At 40.0% G+C, this 20234-nt stretch overlaps 1 protein-coding gene across 9 annotated transcripts in view; it reads right to left on the reverse strand.

Annotated features, from left to right (window-relative positions):
• Positions 1-8489: 8489 nt before the first annotated feature.
• The window catches only part of NRXN3 (neurexin 3), a 1497182-nt gene continuing 1485437 nt past the window's right edge, over positions 8490-20234 (reverse strand). For 6 of the 9 annotated variants that reach the window (XM_054715860.1, XM_054715859.1, XM_054715861.1 and 3 more), the window contains one exon: positions 8490-8791. In XM_054715860.1, the coding sequence (XP_054571835.1) occupies positions 8490-8791 (302 nt within the window). Of the gene's footprint in view, positions 9422-20234 lie in introns of all 9 variants that reach the window. The other 3 variants (XM_054715858.1, XM_054715857.1, XM_054715862.1) reach the window with 2 other exon arrangements.

Raw genomic sequence — 20234 nt, forward strand, 5'->3', positions numbered from 1 at the left:
ACTTTGCCTTTGATTTACCAAGAACTTTGAGGCTTTCTGACTATATCTGTTTCAATTTATGTCACCTATTCCACAATATGTCAGTTTCTGATTCCATTTTCTCCTTCTTCATTGCTATATCAAAACTTATCTCCCACTCTGTTCAGAGTAAACACCTCTATCTGGGAACTTGATCTGTTTGATCTTTCACCTTCTCTGAAAATGTATCCCTCATTACCTTTGGCTTCTTGTGTCCTCTGCACTCAACAGAAAACTAGTCCTTGACCTTGAAAATATCTCAAAACATTCTCTCATTCTCTCTTCCATTTCACTGACAAAATTTCAAAAACCTTCCTAGCCATATCTTCCACTAATGTGCCTTGCCAAATTATGGTTTTGATACTACTTGTTTCCACTTCAATGCTTTGCTTGGAATGGCATGCAGCTTCTCACATTTTCAAGGTTTACCTAATATGAAATCTCCTCTTTGAAACTTTCCCTTAATTATTTTTGAACTCCTAAGAATGTAGTTCTTTTTTGACATCCTATATAATAAAGAGGTAATATGCAAATTTACCATCACTCCAACACACAAGATGACCACCCCCGTGTGAACACAAGATGGCTGACAAAAGATGACCAGCAAGGGAGGGCAGTTGTGATGACCAGGCCTACAGGGGAGGACAGTTGAGGGGAACCCAGGCCTGCAGAGGTTAGTTGGGGGTGACCAGGCCTGCAGGGAAGGGCAGTTACGGGTAAACAGGCCAGCAGGGGAAGGCAGTTGGGGGTGACCAGGCCAGCAGGAGAGGACATTTGGGGGGCACCCAGGCCTGCAGAGGTTAGTTGGGGGTGACCAGGCCTGCAGGGAAGGGCAGTTAGGGGTAAACAGGCCAGCAGGGGAAGGCAGTTGGGGGTGACCAGGCCAGCATGAGAGGTGACCAGTTAGGGGTGACCAGGCTGGCAGGGGAGGGCAGTTAGGAGTAACCAGGCCTTCAGGAGAGGGCATTTGGGGGGACCAGGCCTGCAGGGGAGGGCAGTTGTGGGTGATCAGGTCTGGAGGAGAGGACAGTTCGGGGGGACCCAGGTCTGCAGGGGAGGGCAGTTGGGGGATACCAGGCCTGCAGAAGAGGGTAGTTGGGGGGACAAGGCCTGCAGGAGAGGACAGTTAGGGGTGACCAGGCCTGAAGGGGAGGGCAGTTGGGGGGACCAGGCCTGTAGGGGAGGGCAGTTGAGGGGCAACCAGGCTGGCAGGGGAGGGTAGTTGGGGTGACTGGGCCAGCAGGGGAGGACAGTTGGGGGGGACCCAGGCCTGCAGGGGAGGGAGTTGGGGGCGACCAGGCTTGCAGGGGAGGGCAATTGGGAGTGACTGGGACAGCAGAGGAGGGAAGTTGGGGATGACCAGGCTTGCAGGGGAGGGCAGTTGGGGGAACCAGGCCTGCAGGGGAGGGCAGTTGGGGGTGACCAGGCCAGCAGGAGAGGTGACCAGTTAGGGGTGACCAGGTCTGCAGGGGAGGGCAGTTAGGGGCAACCAGGCCTACAGGAGAGGGCATTTGGGGGGACCAGACATGCAGGGGAGGGCAGTTGGGGGTTACCAGGCCTGCAGAGGAGGGAAGTTGAAGGGGCCCAGGCCTGTAGGGGAGGGCAGTTGGGGGGAACCAGGCCTGCAGGGGAGGGTAGTTGGGGGTGACCAGGTCTGCAGGGGAGGGCAGTTAGGGGCAACCAGGCCTACAGGAGAGGACAGTTGTGGGGGGGCAGGCCTGCAGAAGAGGATAGTTAGGGGTGACCAAGCCTGCAGGGGAGGGCAGTTAGGAGTGACCGAGCCAGCAGGGAAGGGCAGTTGGGGGGAACCAACCTTGCAGGGGAGGGCAGTTGAGGGTGACCAGGCCAGCAGGAGAGGTGACCAGTTAGGGGTGACCAGGTCTGCAGGGGAGGGCAGTTAGGGGCAACCAGGCCTACAGGAGAGGACAGTTGGGGGGGCAGGCCTGCAGGGGAGAGCAGTTGGGGGTTACCAGGCCTGCAGAGGAGGGAAGTTGGGGAGGACCAGGCCTGCAGGGGAGGGCAGTTGATGGTGACCAGGCCAGCAGGAGAGGTGACCAGTTAGGGGTGACCAGGCTGGCAGAGGAGGGCAGTTAGTGGCAACCAGTCCTGCAGGAGAGGGCATTTGAGGGGACCAGACCTGCAGGGGAGGGCAGTTGTTGGTGATCAGGTCTGCAGGAGAAGACAGTTGGGGGGGGGCCAGGCCTGCAGGGGAGGACAGTTGGGGGTGACCAGGCCAGCAGGAGAGGGCAGTTAGGCGGTGAGTGGGCTGGCAGGGGAGAGCAGTGAGGGGTAACCAGGCCTGCAGGGGAGGGCATTTTGGGGGGCCAGGCCTGCAGAGGAGGGAAGTTGTGGGAGCAGGGGAGCAGGTAGGCATCAATCAGGCTGGCAGGGGAGTAGTTTGGGGGTGATCAGGCTGGCAGGCAGGCGAGCAGTTGGTAGCCAACAGTTCTGGATTGTGAGAGGGATTTCCGACTGCTGGGATCGGGCCTAAACCGGCATTTGGATATCTCCCTAGGGGTCCCAGATTGGAGAGGGTACAGGCTGGGCTGAGGGACACACACTCCCACGCCATGCATGAATTTCATGGGCTGGCTACTGTTCTTATTTATATTTTAGTATCATTATTTGTGCACTGTTAGTAGATTATAGATTCCTTAAAGCTCTCAATCTAAGATGTAGTAATCCTATATAATAAAGAGGTAATATGTAAATTAACCCTCATGCCCTCACAAGATGGCTGCCTATGACCAGCCTGGCAGGGGGGTTAGTGAGGAACGACCAAACAACTGAACAAGCAGGCTGCTTGGGGTGACCAGGTCGGCAGGGGGGTTAGTGAGGGATGACCAAATGAATGAATAAGCAGGCTGTGTGGGGTGACCAGGCCGGCAGGGGGGTTAGTAAGGGATGACCAAATGAATGAACAAGCAGGCTGCGTGGGGTGATCAGGCCAGCAGTGGGGGCAGTTAGGGGCAACCAGGTCAGCAGGGGGGGACAATTAGGGGTGACCAGGCTGGCATGCAGAGGCACTGAGGGGTGATCAGGCAGGCAGGCAGGCAGGCAGGTGAGCGATTAGGAGCCAGTGGTCCAGGATTGTGAGAGAGAAGTCCGACTGCCGGTTTAGGCCTGATCCCCAGAATTGGGACTAAACCAGCAGTCGGACATTCCCCAAGGGGTCCCGGATTGAAGAGGGTGCAGGCTGGGCTGAATTTCGTGCACTGGGCTTCTAATCATTTAATAATGTCTAATAAGTACATTAATAATCAAAATGACATCAAACAGTAGCATCAATATTTTATTTCAATTGGGACAACGTAGGGTGTAGAATTTTTAGAGACAAATCAAACTTCAATTTGAATATGTGTGCAGAGAATCTGGGCCTCTATGTATCTATAAAAGAGAGAAAAAGGCTTAAAATCCCCATATCCATTTTCTGTCTTCATTGAAATAAAGTAACAATAGCCAATAGTAGATTGTCAGGCACATAAGTGTTCAGTAAGTTTTGAATTATCAAATGAATTAATGCTTAGAGTTGTTCTTGAATTATATCTTAAATAGAGATATTTAGAATGTTCATGGAGGGAAGGCAAATACAGAATTTTGATGGGGTACTTAAGGCAATGATAACTCTGTGATTTGGGAAGCATAGAAGACTGTCCTTTGAGGCACAGGATAGTTTACCTTTTGAACCTTTCTTATGGTCCCTATTCTGAAGAAGTTGATTGAAGTAAATAATTTTATAGGGATATGTACATTTCTAGTAGAAGATTCAAGGAACACTCAAAGAATCAATAAATCAATGTGATTTCAACTGAACAGGAATAAAAACAATTAAAATTTTAGGGTATAGAAGTACAATGAGTGTTCTGGGGCTCTCCAATAGACTCTTATTAGGAATTGTGGATTAATTTTTCTAGGATAATAACAGATGATTAAAAGGACAATTTAGCCATCATTGTTTGAAGACTATGGGCCAACCACTGTGCTTATATCCAGGCACTTATATTCACGTCGGCTTATTTAGTGATAGCACAGAACAAAGAGGAGAACACTATCATTCCAATTTTGTGGACAAACCTAGAGTCACTTCACACCTTACTCAAAGTTTAATTGCTAGTAAAGGACAGATCCAGGATTCAGAGCCATGGCTTGAACTAAGCTTTTCTGAATCCAAAGCCCATGGCCAAAGTTAAACACATTGGAAAAGAATGGCATAATCTCAATACTTTCTTCATGGAAAGACAATGACAAGTTATTTCTGTTGATGGACTTTCACCAATGTATCTGAGCAAACACTACTTTAGATCTTGATGAACCTACAATATTAATGATCATCTGGAAATTTATCTAAGTTTAACTTTTCTCAGTCCACACTCACTTTACTTATCTATCCTCTGGCCACTTGCTTAAAATGTGCTGCCAGTCAGATTTATGCTAGCAAATATCAATGACACATGCTTATTGGTTTCAATTATGTTGCAATCAAAGTATATGACTAGAAAAAGACTAGTTGTGTCCATTATAGCTAGTAAACACTAGTCATGGTTTTGCAACTTTGCTTGATAACTATTAAATAAATCATTTTATTATAGGATTTAGTGTAGAATTTCTAATTCTAGAAGTCATCTGTTGTATAGAGAATAGCGTAGCACTCAAAGTGAAGGAGACTAACTTTGGGAACCTCTACTCTGCCTCAATCACAATTAAAACACTTTATATTGTTTTATTTCCCTACCAAACTACAATGAAAGGCAAAGTCATTGAGGTGTCACATTTTTCAGGTGAGGAAGCCAAATCTGAGAGATTGTGAATTTTGCCTATAAATAGTAAGTAGTCCAGGTGGGGTTCCAACCCAACTCTGTCTGACCTCAGTGCCTATACCCTTTCCATGACATCCCACTGACCTCCATGTCAGCAAGGCCTGACTTCTAACATAATTAGAAATGTTTTAGCCAAGTTGTCACTAAGCTCTTTGTGTCTTTGTTTTCTCATCTTTAAGATGAAAAAAGTACTAGCTAACACTCAGGGATGAAACATAAAAGATAGATTCAAAACAAGACAGTGCCTACCACATCATGGGCATTAATAAGTGATTGCTTTACTTTACATCAATTATCTGAGACAGAAACCAAAAGAAGAATTTTCCATAATTTGACATCATTCAGCCTAATTTTCTTTTTGTTCCCAGCATAGTCAACAGCATAACCATTCCACTAATAAAGTGTAAAGGAAAAGAAATGTAATATTTGTTTTTAACTCTAACTCTTTGAAAACTGTTAACCAGTGTATGGATAGAATACAACTGTTCAGTTAACCCACATTTCTGGACCATGGTGAAAATGCAGGTGTCACAATGGATTATCCAATTGGTAGAATATGCATGTGCTTAGGAAACGAGCAAATGAAGTATACCTGAGATATGAGATAGGTTCCATCTACAATGAATGTTCGCAGAATTTTATAATCTGAAAATCTAGAAAATAAAAGCTGTTAAAATTTAAGCACTTACTTAAATTTTGGTTTTGGACTTAGTCCTTTTAAAAAATTTTCAATATGATGGGATGCTTAGAAAGAAGGCATCTAAAGCTTTCTAGTAAGACACTACCTAAATATGGTTCTGGAAAACCTTTCAAAGTTTGTTGATAATTTTCCCAAACACTTCAAAAACATAGTATCCAATAAAATTTTCCATAATGGAATGCTTTTGTCATCTTACCTGTTCAGAAAAGTGTTTTCTTTACTGTTGACTCTACCAAAGAAATCTAAATAATGCTTTGGTTGACAGACTAAATAACTGTTAAGCCCATAAATATGCCACTTTTGACATGTTTATATAAATATCTGTATAGAATCTTTTATTTCACATGAAAGTGGTCCTAGCTTAATTTCAATAAGATATGACATGTTTACCTTCAGTGTAAGATCTTAAACAAAATGTTTAGAAAATAAGAATGCATCATCATACAAGGTTTTGGGAAGAACATTTTATTGCTAAGCATATCCTTGAACGAAAATGCAAATATGAAATAAAAGAGAAAAGGAAAAAGAAAAAGCAGTAACATCACAACATCATAAATAAATTCCATAAAAGTCTGCTCATAAAACAACAGGAATATGATAGAAGCTTACATACAGAATGCACATGTTCCCATAAAATTGTTCAAATAGAACTTACACTAAAAGGAATATAACAAATGTATTTTTACTCAAATTTAAAAAAATTAAAGAAATAAATCAGAAAATCAATTCACAAGACCTCAAGACTCCAAGAACAGCAATCTTTTAAAGACATCGAGATATAATCAACTTTATATAGGTTGGGCCATTTAGGCTATCTAAAATCGTGCTTTGATATCTCTTTATAATCCTGTCTTTCTTAATGACAAAAAAAATTTCCGAAATTCTTAACACATTGAAATATCAGATAATGAGGAACACTTCTTTCCATACACATTAGTAAAGGCTACCATTGTTTAGATTGCACTTTTGCCCCATATCTTTAAGGTATTTTTTCAAATCAAATATTCATGCAACTTACAAAGACCAGCAAGAGTAGATTTCTAAATCTAAACAGCTGATTGATTTTCATCTGTACAAAAGAAATTGTATATACCTGACCCTCCAGAGGACACACTTAATTTTTGTGTGAATATTTGTCTTGCTTTGTCTCTTGCTTTTTGGATAGCTATGGCCACACAACCAATTTATTATTTTTCTGTACATTTTTTCCTCTTTTCAAAAAGAAAGAAAGACAACCGGAATATAAACCAAACAACTGAAATAAACAAATAGAAAGGAAGGAACAATTCTTAAAGCAGTATGTACATAGGTGGCTAAGGAATTATACCAGCAAAAATGTAGTAAAATATGTAAACAAAATCTGAGAAGATTTTATTTTTTTAATTCTCTTTGACACAGTTAACTGTGACAAAACTAAAACTCACACTTGCTTCACATTTTTAAGGTTTACTTTTTTGTTGTTTTGTCATTTTCTTTTAAAACAACATTCTCATTCCACTTCAAGACTTTAACAGGTTTCCTGTCTCAGTCATCCCATCAAACATACCATGATAAATATATCTGTATATATATTTATTTATATATATATTATACTATTAAATTCCTTTTTGTGTGTGTCACAGCAGCTTTATTCATTTATTATTTATTCGTTTAGTTTTAGAAAAGATGGGTGAAGGGAGACATGAGCAAATGGAAGGATAGAGTTATCTGTAAGTGCCAGACTACAAAATTAAACCACGATGAGAAAACATATTCACGTTGGGGGTGGGGGAAGAACTATGCATTTTGCACTCTCTTCATGCCATGTTTGGCTTGTGTGACCTTTTGTGGGTTCCATCATAAATTGAACGCCCCTATGGTCTATTTTGATTATTGAACAGCCTTTTAGTATTGTCTTTTCTTCTATATTTGCATGCATTTCAATCAGTCATGGATCCAGCCCACCCCCTCCTTTCCCTCTCTCTGGGAAAGGCTCTGTTTTCACTAGGGGGCTTTCTCCTTTACCACAATTCGGCTGGGCTAATGGACAGGAACACTGTTGTTAAGTAAACCCAATAGCTCTGATAAAACCAACCCTAACCCGGTCGGTTCAGGGTTTGGGTGGCGGATTCTGGAGTGAGATCCTGAGGGACCAGCTTTTCAAATCAACATTATCATCCATCACATGATTTTGCTATGTGTTCGTATAGGAAACAAACGACAGATTCTAAAAACACCACAACCTGATATGTAGCGTGAACACCATGGTAGCGTTAGAGTTCATATGGCAATAGTCTCTCCCACTTTAGTTTTCTGCTTTTTTTTTTTTCTTCTTCTTAACGTATGTCCAGTCATCCTCAAAAAATAAACAAAAACCCAAAAGCCATTTTTTCCCCTCAGATCTTGAAGAAAAGTTACACACACTGGCCAGAACCAGATAAGGGTAGGTTGTTTTTTTTGTTTGTTTGTTTAACTTTTTTCTGTTTTTTTTTGTTTTTGTTTTTTACATAATTAAACAACAAAAAAAATTGTTACAGTCAAGCTTCACAAACATTGTTACAGACTCACTTGGAGTTATGGAACAAGTAAGCCATGAGTCTCTACCTTGGGTGCAAGGTCCTCAAGAGAAGGAAGCTCCCAAGTCCAGGTGAGAGAAGGGGAGCCCCCTGCTGGCTGCAGAGCGCAAAGTGTGTGCTTTATGATACAGCAGAGCAGCGAGGACCTTCTGTCTCCGGGCGATGACTGATCAAAGCCGTGGCTGAACTGTGTATATAGGTCGATACATCTTGGTGTGTGTGTCCTTTTAGAAACTATTTTTTTTCCCCACCATAGACATGGTATAGACCCCATCTCGTGGGTAGAGCAGTTCTGACATCTGCAAAAAAAAAAAAAATTTCATTTTCCAAAGATGTATGCACTGATAGAGCAATCCTTCTGGGTTCTTTAAATGCAGGTCTTGTGAGCGGCGGTGTGGTTTACACGTAGTACTCCTTATCCTTGTTTTTCTGTTTCTTGTGGCCGCTCTTGGAGCTCGGCTGCTTGTCCTTGAGCAGCGTGCCGTTGCTCTGGGCCGAGTTGCTGATGTAGTTCCGAGTCTCGTCCACTTGGTAGGACCCCTCGTCCCTGTTCCTGTACTTGTACATGGCGTACAGGAGGATCAAGATGCAGAGGGCGGCAGCAGCCACAATGCCGACGACCATCCCTGTTGTACTGCTCGACTCCCGGATCACCTCTGAGGCCCCCGGAACCCGTCTGACTCCCGGCTCCGTGGGGTTTGCTGTGGGCACATTACGGAACATGGGGGAAGTAATTAGTGGGCTCTTCAGTTTGGTGCTGTCTAGCTCATAGGCAGTGGGCAACGGAAGCAAGACTAGGTCAGGCTGGGGTTTGAGATCACGGTTATTCATTTTGCCAGCTGGCAATTTGGGCACCATCCCAGACGAGGAGGAGGAGGAAGCGGTGAAGCGGATCAGCTCAGGGGACAATGATGTGGTAGTAGTCCTACTAGTTTCGGAGGCTTTGTTAGGTTTAAAGTCCTTGGATTCCCACTTGGGCGCATGTGCTTTGTAGCCACCTTCGAAGATTGAAGTGGAAAGACTCTTATCTGTTACCAAGGAGAAGGTGGTGTAAAAATCTTCATCATCAGTAGGGGGCAGGTTAGAGTCAAAGGTTTCCCCTGAGCCATACCCAGATATCACCAAGCCATCATCATCACAACCATCGCTGCCTTGGTCCGACAAGCAAGGTAACCCCGCCTCAGAGGTCATGGACAGGGAATCTTTGGTGGTCTCAATAATGGTGAGGAGGGGGCGGAAGGTAGGGGGGAGTGTAATGGAAGGTGCACGAGTAGCAATAGGAAGGGTAGCTAAAGGGTCTTGTACAAGAAGAGGGATAACTAATTCACCTCCTGGGATTGAAAAGAAAAAGAAACACAGAATTAGTATATTTGTAGGTAAACACGATTCAGTCACTCTCAACGAATGGAGTTCATGGGTTACACCTCAGAAATGACAATGGAATCACCGGATGGTAGCCTAACCATTCTAAGCTGATTTCCAGCCCATTATTTGCCTCTTGCCACCAAAACCTGAAATCTATAGATTGGGGCAGGGGTGTAGATTTTAAAGATACTCTCAAGTAATTATTTAGCTAGAACTCAAGTAGGCTTGTTTCCAGGATTTGCTTATGGGATGATGACATTCAATTACACTGTTGCCAATACTGACTGGCTATTAAAATTGTGTGTGTGTGTGTGTGTGTGTGTGTGTGTGTGTGTGTGTGTGTGTAGATAACTGTGAACTGTATTTAACCTTTCTTTATTGCCTTCTGGGGTTTCTACTTATTTGCTCCCATGAGGATGAGAATATTTTTCATGTCACAGAGACCAAGATCCAAGACCATAAAATACATTGTCCTCAATATCATAAAGGACTACCTTTTATTTCACATTTATCAGTAAGTGCAGTCTTCATTTACTATCTGCTAAATAAGGGCACGTTACAAGAGGTTAAAAATTTCTCATCTAACCAACCCATTTTGATTATGCTTTTCCAGTAATTCCCCTATTAAATGACCACCCATCTTGCCTTGGTCTAAAATTATGTTAATGTATTGCTTTTGTGCTAGATGCAAAATATCCTGAGCTGGATGCTACATTTTAAAAATAACCAGCCTAGACAGCTGTGAATTACTGGAAACTTACTTTTAGATTCCGAAACGTAGAGAGAGCAAAGTGAGTTTTGAAAAATCCAAATGGCAAAAATTTATTAGTTTACCCAGAGATCCTACTTACTGTATTTAGAAATATGTGGACTGGGTCAGGAAAGAAAGTTCAGATAGTACACTAAATCCTAGTGCCTTGCAGATCATGGGTACCACAAATATTCCATGGTGGATGTTACTAACCTAATTGCGGAAGCAAGCTTATTATTCATGTATGTGAGAAAGATCAAGTTATTTTTCAAAGACAGAAAGAATCTCCAGAAGTTACAGTTCATTAAATTGTGTCCAGAATATTTATTCCAACTATTGCTTTTAAAAATCCTCTAGCAAGGATGGCATGAGGTTCCCCATCCCAGTTGGTCTGTCCGTTGAGATGCTGATACAATATCATTGAACCTCTTTCTGAGCTGGGTCACTAAGCTCTCAACCAGGTACAGTGTTTTGTGTTCTGCCCTCAGTAGTGATTTTGCCCTAGTGGAATGGTTGGTGTTTAAGTATCTGTTATCAGATATGACTTTGCTGAGGTCTCTCTATTGGTGACAAACCCAGACATGTGGCTCAATACTGCCACGTGGGACATTCCAGGTGGACAAGCCTTTGAGTTTACACAGTCTTCCCAGGTAATGCCTATAAAGACTGACTCACAAATTAGAACTCTCTGCTCTGCTTTCCACACCTTATATCTTTAAACATTTCTTGTGCCTCTGTGGAAACTGTTGCATGTAAAGTGTCCAGGTTTCAGATGTGCTAAGAGCAGGGTCTCCTGAGAAGAAACCTAATGCATACATTCCTAGCATCTGAGAAGACTTGCTTGCACCTACATTCAGAAGCTTTTCCTCTCTCCCTATTTTGCCAATTACACTGTGTTATACAGAGAGAAATCGAGTTGGGGAGGGTAGCAATAATGTACATAATGTGTATAATTTGGAAGGCAAGGGACAATAGGGCATTGTGCAATCAGGTTACCATATGTGGAGAAATTAAAAAAAAGAACCTTTTTGAGAATCTCAAAATGATGTTTTGGTCTGATCTCTATACCCAGGCTTCTCTTCTGGTGCTTGGAGTTGGAAACTATTGAGCAAAATGATCTTTGTGGTTCCACCAAAGTTTCAGACTTGCTTTGCTGGACCAGCACACCTAATTTTTACATTGTGAACATATATAATTCATATACCTTGCAACTTATTTAATACATAATTTACACACTTTTGCTAGTTTTTATAAATGGGATTTGGAGCATGTTTCCTAAAGGTAAGCCAGACATAAAACTAACACTGGGCTCACTTTTCTCCTATTCTTCTAGTATGGGGTCCCAAGAGTTATATTTAAGGTGATACACAGGAAAAGGCAGTGTCTGAATAAAAGAAGAGCAGTGTGGAGGGAGAAGAGGAGGCCCATACAGTCTGTTTAAAGGTTCCCTACAGGTTACTCAGGGGTGATGTTACTTTCCTTCAGGAACAAGGTAGTTCTTAGGCATCTCATCAAGAACGAAGGATTAGCATGAGTGTTCTCTTCAGGCACAAACACTGAGAATCATTTGTCCCTTAGGGCAGTGATAAAAATCTACCTCATGTGTATTGAGCACAGAGGAAACTGGGGTAAAGGACAAGGAATAACTGATTTGTTGGGAGGCAAAGGCCTGGTGCACATAATTTTAATATAAAGGCAAATAGTTAAGGAGGATGCCAGTGTCCCCATGAGATTAAGATCACTGTCTTCATGATTGCAGAGTGGCATTCATTTGCAATTTTAGTGTACCATCTGTGACTCCCAACTGGAGTCTTAAATTTGCCTATTTTTTTTTTACCCCCCTTCAATCTTAGCTAAAGCTTCCACAGTGTCTCTGTTGTTAAAAAAAAAATCTACAAAATCTACAACTGCTCAGTCTGCAGTTGAATCACTGCCACTCTCCTTTGCTATTCCCTGCTCATTCAACACCCTAATGCAAATATCTCTCTTGGATTACAAAATAATCATAATAATAATGTAAAAAATAAATACCATCCTTTTTTAGGATGGAATGGAAAGAGGGTTCTGAAGCTCACTAATTTATAAAGTGCTTCTAAAAGGTCAGCAAGTCCCCTAAGTAAATGATAAGAGCTTATTTAAAAACTAAAATGATGGGTATGATATTGCAGAGTTTAAATAACAGAAGCTGGCAAAATTACTAATCTTCAGTTTTCTTTGCCATTTTTTTTAATCCTGGAGAAAAATGATACATGATGCCCAGTGTCAAGGAAATGTGAGCTTCAATTCCTGTAGTATTTAATCAGTGAAATGGTAGAAGCTTTCATAACCCCCTTTCCTGGCATCTCAAGGAATTGGAAGAGTGTCTTTAGTTCAAAAGGAAGTCAACAGGGCTGTGGGGGATCATTATTACAAATGGGGATTATAGGGAAAATAGGTGGAAAGTTTTAGATAACTGTAAACATGGAAGGTGCCTAAGACTGGTATATGAGTTGGGGTGTGTAATCAATTTTAATATTAAATTCCACCTTTAAGAGTTAAGATGATTATAGTATCCTGGGGAGTCTGTGGACACACACCATTTGAGATGAGGAGTTGAGGGATGTATTTCTCCCATTATTAGATCATCAATAGAAATGACTTAGATTCTGGAAGCCTATTTAAGTCTTCATGTTTGTCTTAATCCAAAGTGACTATACTCAGAAATGTTGGAGCAGCTGCTAATATTTTTGTTTCACTGCCCAAAGATTATGGAGTCAGTGATCTACCAGATGTCTATGCTTATAAAAGTATTCACTGATGCGCAAGCCTAAAATCATGAGGGGTTATAGGCAGAGTGATACAAAACCTATAATCCACCAAAACTCTAATTTCCCATTCCATCTCCAGAATTTTTCTTCAGTTTGGAATAATATTTATATCCCTTAAAGTTATCATTTTAAATCAGGAATATATACCCTTTCTTGACAGGGCTGTGTTTTTCTTTAAACTCGACAGATCACTAGGGATATAAAAGGTCTATTTTAGCCCCGAAGGCTGCCCTGCTTTTTTGCTTTATGAGTGTATTTATAGATATATAATTCATATGTCTAGGGCTGATATCCAGCAAATGGGGCTCTCTGCCATTGAAAAACACAGTGGATTAAAAATTTAACAGAACCCTTGTGAACTGTGAGAATGTTGTAGGTGATGGTGAATGTAGTGGGTCATCTATAAAGACAAGAAGAGCAGCAGGAAGTTTCCATGGGTCTCCAAGAGATATTTGAGTCTAAGAAGTCACAAAAACACAGAAACAAGGACACTGAAGAACTAAACTCTGGGTGAGGACAACATGCTCCAATTCCGTGAGTTTCTTTTATGTATATTTAGGTTCTTTAGCTCATCTCTTACTTGTATTTTTCTGAATCTCTACTGGGAAATTCTCATATAATGGGGAGAAATCATCCCTTTTCCACTAAATGAGTTGTTGGATGATACTCATTTTTGTTATTTGGTGCCACAGAAGTGTGTACTTGCAGCACATAAATATCCAAAAGCTTGTAACCATAAAATTGTTCTCCATCCACCTTCAGAAAAAAATAGCCATGGAAAAACATATCAAGTACCTAGGGCGAGACACCAGAAAAAGCTCAAGGTCTCAAAGAAGCTTAACGTTTTAATGAGATGAGAATTTTTAGGTAGGACCTTCCCCTCCCCCACTACTTTGTCTGATTCTATAAGGCTACAGATTCTATTTTTCAACATATGCCCAGGGAAGATGAGCCAAAGCCCCTTGATATCATTATCTATTGTAAAATAAGGAATATCAAATGGAGTTTTTAATTTGCTTATTGATTAAGAGCTTTGCCTCCAAAGTCACCCAGACTGAAGTTAACAGCACAGCTCTGCAGTTTACTAGCCACACAAGATTGGGTAAATTGCGTACACTCTCTGTGAAATGTGAATAACAACACAGCCTACCTCAAACCACAATTTGAATAATAATAATGCATGTTAATTATAACACATGTTAAAAATTTAGCACAGAGTCCATTGCTGCTCCAAAATGCTAGTTACTAGTATCATTTCTACTTATATAAACACTGAAACCTTTGGTCATTTTTTCTATTTTTAAAAAATATAGTAGACTCATGCTAAGGTAGAAGTATAACAGGAGCCTAGATTATTAAGGCTATTTTAAATACAGAGTTTGAGGAATGATTTATGATAGTTCAAAGAGCTGTACTAAAAAAAAAAAAAAGATTAGCCTTTTATTAAATTTTTACAGATGGCTTCCTCAATAAAAATAAAAGCTTTCAATTCATTTAGATAAAATAACACCTCATTGAGGAAGTTCTTAGTTTTAAACCTAAAATATCACCCAACATATCAAAAACTATAAATCTAGGTAGAGAAAGCCCATTCATTAAAGCTGCTGGGTTGGAAATATATCTGTTACCTACCAATCAGTTTGATATTCCTTTCTATAACAGTTTCAGAAAACCCTAGCATTGAAAATTAAAGTGAAACAAGTAAACTCTTTACTTGAAAACTGTAAAGTACGTACGTTTTACTGATCTTACGTTTCTTGAAGTGCATAAAGGCAACGTCTAAATTCCTTTAAGGTCCAAGGATATCCCCATAAATAGTACCTACCTGAAAAGTTGCCTAAATTAAACTTCAGGTGTGAAAATCATCATGTTTCTTCTTGGTAGAATCAGAGGATCCTTTTAAAGCTTACCTGATTAAGTCCTTGAGATAAATGGAAACTATTAATAGAAAGGCAAAAGAAGAGAGAGAGAGAGAGAGATAGAAGAGAGAGAGAGAGAGAGAGAGAGAGAGAGAGAGAGAGAGAGAGAGAGAGAGAGAGAACTGGGTGCCTTCTCTGTTTGTGTGTTTTCACCAATATGGCTCTATACTCTGGGAGGCATCATTATCATAGGACAACACTCTAAACACCTGGGATTCTCGATGTCTTTATTCTCAGTAAAATTGATTTTGAAGCCTGTGGTGATGGTGATAGTCTAATCCTGGATAACAAAACTCACCATAATCACTTGAGAGTACCTTCTTTCCCCTTTGCAGAAGAGAAAAACAGCTGACTTGCCCAAATTCTTTCTATGGAGTTAAATTAGGTTTTAATTACCATTGGTAACACTTGGAGTTAATGCATTTTCTTCTGGGGTGCAGGCCTCCTGGAGGCTGTAACCGACTTAATATCCCATTACTTTCAAGGCTTTAAAGCTGGCTCAGGCAAAGAGGCCAGGCTTCCTTTGCATGTTAGGGACAATTTACCCACCCCCTTCTACCAAGAGTAGAGTTCACATTGGTTATTCAAAGCAATTCAGCACAAAACATAACACTGAAAATTAAGCAAATAGACACAAATGAAATAAAATATTTAATATTATGTTCAAAATTACATAGTAGAAAATAAAATCAACTTCAGGGCCAAAGTAAGCTAGAGGGAAGGAGAGCAAATAACATCAACAAAGCATTCTCAAGATAAGGACAGAAAGAAAAGTAAAAGCAAATAAAAAATAGAGGCTGTTTTAGAAAAGCAAAGAAAAAAGTCATTTCCACATAGACAAAATAATTTAAATAAGAAAAAGCATACCGTATTAATTTATCGTCAACTTACATCAACAAATTGCCCGCATGTTTTTTGGCATGAAAGAAAAATTTACAAAAGAAAGTTGTGTAAGAATGCTCTTGGACAAATAGAATTGCCACATTCTTGTAACTTGCTTTTTTTGTTGTTGTCATTTATTAAAAAAAAACTTTTGACCAAAATGTCTAATTTTTCAAATATAATAATTTACAACAAAGGATGATACAGGGAGGCAACAACACATACATCCACACCACATAACATAAATAGAAAAAAAAAATCTGCACTTTAACAAATTTTTACTTCAAGGGGCTAGGGAAGGCATCGATTTTGAATTTGAAATAATTCCGATTGCAATGATTTTAAAAATTAAAAAAATCCTGTTTACCTTTATAATTTACCTTTAAAAATCTACAAATCTAGAGGGTTTGGAATAAATTTCTGCATTGTTATAGGTTCTCAGATATATATTTAACTTTTACAATTTTTTTGTCTTTTCGACAAGTATTAGACTTTCTTTAATTTAAGGGAATGGATGACAGCACATAAATTTGAACAATGCTAAAGAAAGGAGGGGGTGGGAAGGAATGATGCAGAAAGGGTAGGGTCATATCTATGAGTGAACTACACAAGAGATGAAGATGATGGGAGTAAATGTGTAAGTGAGTCGCCATGTCCATGTAAGGGCGGCACGGAGTGATCTAGCTGCATTAGAGCTTCTGGCTGTAAGGAAGGGATGGGCAATATACAAAAACAAATGAGCCTACACATGCCCATCTACAGAAATAAAGAACAGAACTCTAACACTGACAATCTCACACACCCTAAGCTGCAACTTCTTCAACATGCAATTACTTAAAAAAAGCATTACAGTTTCATTAAAGATTTTCAAATAATAAAAACAGTTAAACTTGTTTTCTCCTACTGAAAATAGCCAAAATACATAAAATAATAATACTAATAATAATGATCAAAAGGTTAAAAGCAAAAAACAAGGAGACTAGATTTATGCATTCAAGTTGAACAACTTCATCGACAGCCACACAGCCCCATCTAGAGTTAGGGGAAGGGGTCAGAGATCTGCAGAGGTGGTGGAAAGGCAGAGTTGTATAGGGAGCCCACTTGCTGGGTTAGTAATGATTTCCCTGTATAGAAATGGTACTGTCTGAATGACCTCATTTACTTTCACCAATGTCCCCACTCCCCACCATGGTGCATGTGATTCCCAATGAGACTGGGATCATTTGAAAGATGTGGATGTGGGGATTCTGCAGCTGAAGTTGTTCCACATTTAAAGAGGGAGTGGGGAAAATTGCAGAAAACAATTCATAACTTTTTTCTCATAATTTTGGATAAAAGCAAATCTAAAGATCTAGCAATTAAAAAGAAACACACTGATATATTTATATATATAGATAGATATATATAATACAAAAAGTACTTAATTCCCAAACAAGAAGGGAGAAAAGAACCAAAAAAAGTTTTAAAGAAAAAAAATATTTCACACACTTTCAGGGATGAACAACCAGATGCACACGCTGAGGAGGCACAGACAGAGCAGTCAGGGGACACTTTGTTTGCTTTGCATTTGTTGGCTTGTGGATTCCCCTTCTGATGATAGCCGAAATTAAAAACCAATGTTGTATTATTTTTAATTTTTTTTAAATTTGGTTTTGCTTCTTTAAAAAAAAAATAAAAAGGGCGTGCAGTCTGGATGTACGTCATAAGTAGACATTTAAAAGAGAAGAAAGTGGCTAAGACTGACAAATGGGTAATCAATCATCTATTATCATTTAATTGTAGGAATGTTAAGTTAATACATGCTTAAAGTAAGTTGCATTTAGGGAAACTAGAAAAACAGAACAGCAGGCTAGGGTTAGAGAGAGGTCAGCAAGACAAAACCGATTTAGGATGGTAGAAAGGTACTGGGTTTAGTTTCATGCCCTTCCAGTAGGGGCCAAGGACACCCCAAGGCTTCTTGCAAATTCCAAGAAGAAATGTGTATATGTTTTGGGGGTTGAAGTAGAGCCTGTAGAAATGCAGGTATAAATATACTTGGGTTCATGAGTTCTGCTCCAGGAAATGTACCCCATATTCATTCATAGCTGAAGGAGGATATTTTATAAGGTGTAGAGGGTTTATAATTAACATTGTTCCATATGAGTATTTTTGGGCATGGCAAAATTGACAGGGCACTATTAGTGACAATGGAGTATCAATAAAGTGAGCCTGATAAATGGAATAGCTAAAACACACACACACACACACACACACACACACACACACACACACACACACACACACACACACACACACAGTAATAGGGGTAAAATCCCTCTTCACTTCTAATAGTGCTACAGTGTCAGTGTCTGTAAACTACAGGATAGCCAGGAAATGAGGGTGGTTTATTTGGAGTACATTGAGGAAAACTGTATCAGTCTTCTAGAGACCCTGTGGGAAGCAATATATTCCACTCAATGTATATTGAGAAAATTAGAGGAGAGAGAGGAAGACAGAGGGAGAGAGAGGGAGGGAGAGGAAGAGAGAGAGAGAGGGGAGGGAGAGGAAGAGAGAGAGAGAGAGAAGAGAGAGAGAGAGAGAGAGAGAGAGGGAGAGGGAGAGTAGAAGAGAGGGAGAATGGAGGAAGACAGAGAGGGGGAGAGAGAGAGAGAGAGAGAGAGAGAGAGAGAGAGAGAGAGAGAGAGAGAGAGTATGTGTGTGTTTTGAGGGAAAGATACTGTAGAAGGGACATGGGGGAGGAGATTTAGAAATGGAAATGGCCTCAGCCTCTACTGGAAGAGATCACAAGAGTTTTATTCAATATTATATCTCTGTGAGGACATTAATGTTTAACCAAGGACTGGGAAACCTGGGTAGGCGAACCACAAAGGCAAGCCACTGAGAGCACCTGGTTCTGACAGCCAATTCCAATCACTCCCAAGAACTCATTTTGGGTGACTTTGACAAACAAAATAAATTGTGAGGATGAGCCAGACTTTTGACCCCTCTGGACGCCCCTTTTATTATTTTATATTAAAATAATGATAGTAACTTTTCCCCATGGGTCAGTCCATACCAAGATTTTTAGTCTCTGGTTTAATAATGTTAATCATTATTTTAGGAACTTCACAAAGGGCAGCTGGGTGGTTTTAGGAGGTAGGAAAAAATCCCCAATTGAATAGGAAAAGAGAAACCCTTGTTGCCATTTAGGTGATTTTTTTTGGACTGATTATACTTTTAAAATTGAATTTTATTGTTTGAGAAGACCCTATAAATGCTCTTATGGCCTTACAAGGCATCAAATGACTTCTGTAGAACAAAGTTATTTCATATGGATTATTTTTGTATCACAGGCCTTTTCTTAAAGCATGGATCATAACTATCATAATCTAAGTATGAAATGTAAAGAAAAAGATACTACCAGTGCATACATACTCCTAGATAATCAGAGGTATTTTGAGGAAGATATATCAGCAATTTGGGTCTCCTAAGGTTTCTACTGAGTAATTTACCTCTTTCAAAATAACCTGTTTTCAAACTCATACAAGTAGGACACCACTTACATTCTGGTTTAAACAAACATACCAAAATTTATGGTTGTCATTTTGCAAGTAAAGTATGTATTTTTGAACCCATGGAAGCCATAATTTCAAATGAAGCCAACACAGCCAAAATACAGTGCATATACATTTTTATAATATAATTCAACCACCAGTTAACATGTATAAAACTTGTTTGGTTTCTAATATAAGATACAAAATAATATTGCTAGTAGTGCATAATCATGTCACAGTTTCTCTTTCATTAGCTATCTACGCTACATTTTTATTATCGGTAACTGCATGGTTTTGTATCTATGTATCTACTGGATGTAAAGAATGCTTTAGGATTATTTTTTGCCATTGAGAACAAATAATACAATAATCGGACTTGAAACAGCATATTTTTTTATGCAACCATTTTTATCCCACCATGACCAAATAACCCTGTCTAAATGTAAAATAAAACGTTTAGAAAACATCAAATGAAATACATTGGAATTACCCTGGTCAGCATTCATCTTGGAGAATGCACTGACTTCAAAGAAAAAGTTTCTAAACTGCATGGAGTTGTGCTTAAGAAGCCCAAAGACACTCAAATACCTCAAGTTGCAAACTCACCTCTCTGGGAGAGTGGGTCCTGCTGACTACAGGGCATTGAATGTAAATAGGTGAGGTCAAAGAGGAAGGCCCAAATAAATTACTTCGTATATGATTAAATATTGTAAATTTCTGAGGAAAAATACTGGAGAGAGGAAAAAGAGGAAACCTTCTTGGGAGTCTGAGTATACCAGGGAAGACATAGGATATTACAAGTAGAGAGGTCTAAGAAAGGAGTTTGGAGAACCAATGCCTAAATGAGGACTTTCAAGATTTTTGCATCAGATCTATGTGGTAAACCT

The sequence above is a fragment of the Eptesicus fuscus genome, chromosome 5 (genome assembly GCF_027574615.1).
Source record: "Eptesicus fuscus isolate TK198812 chromosome 5, DD_ASM_mEF_20220401, whole genome shotgun sequence".
NCBI classification, from domain to species: domain Eukaryota; kingdom Metazoa; phylum Chordata; class Mammalia; order Chiroptera; family Vespertilionidae; genus Eptesicus; species Eptesicus fuscus.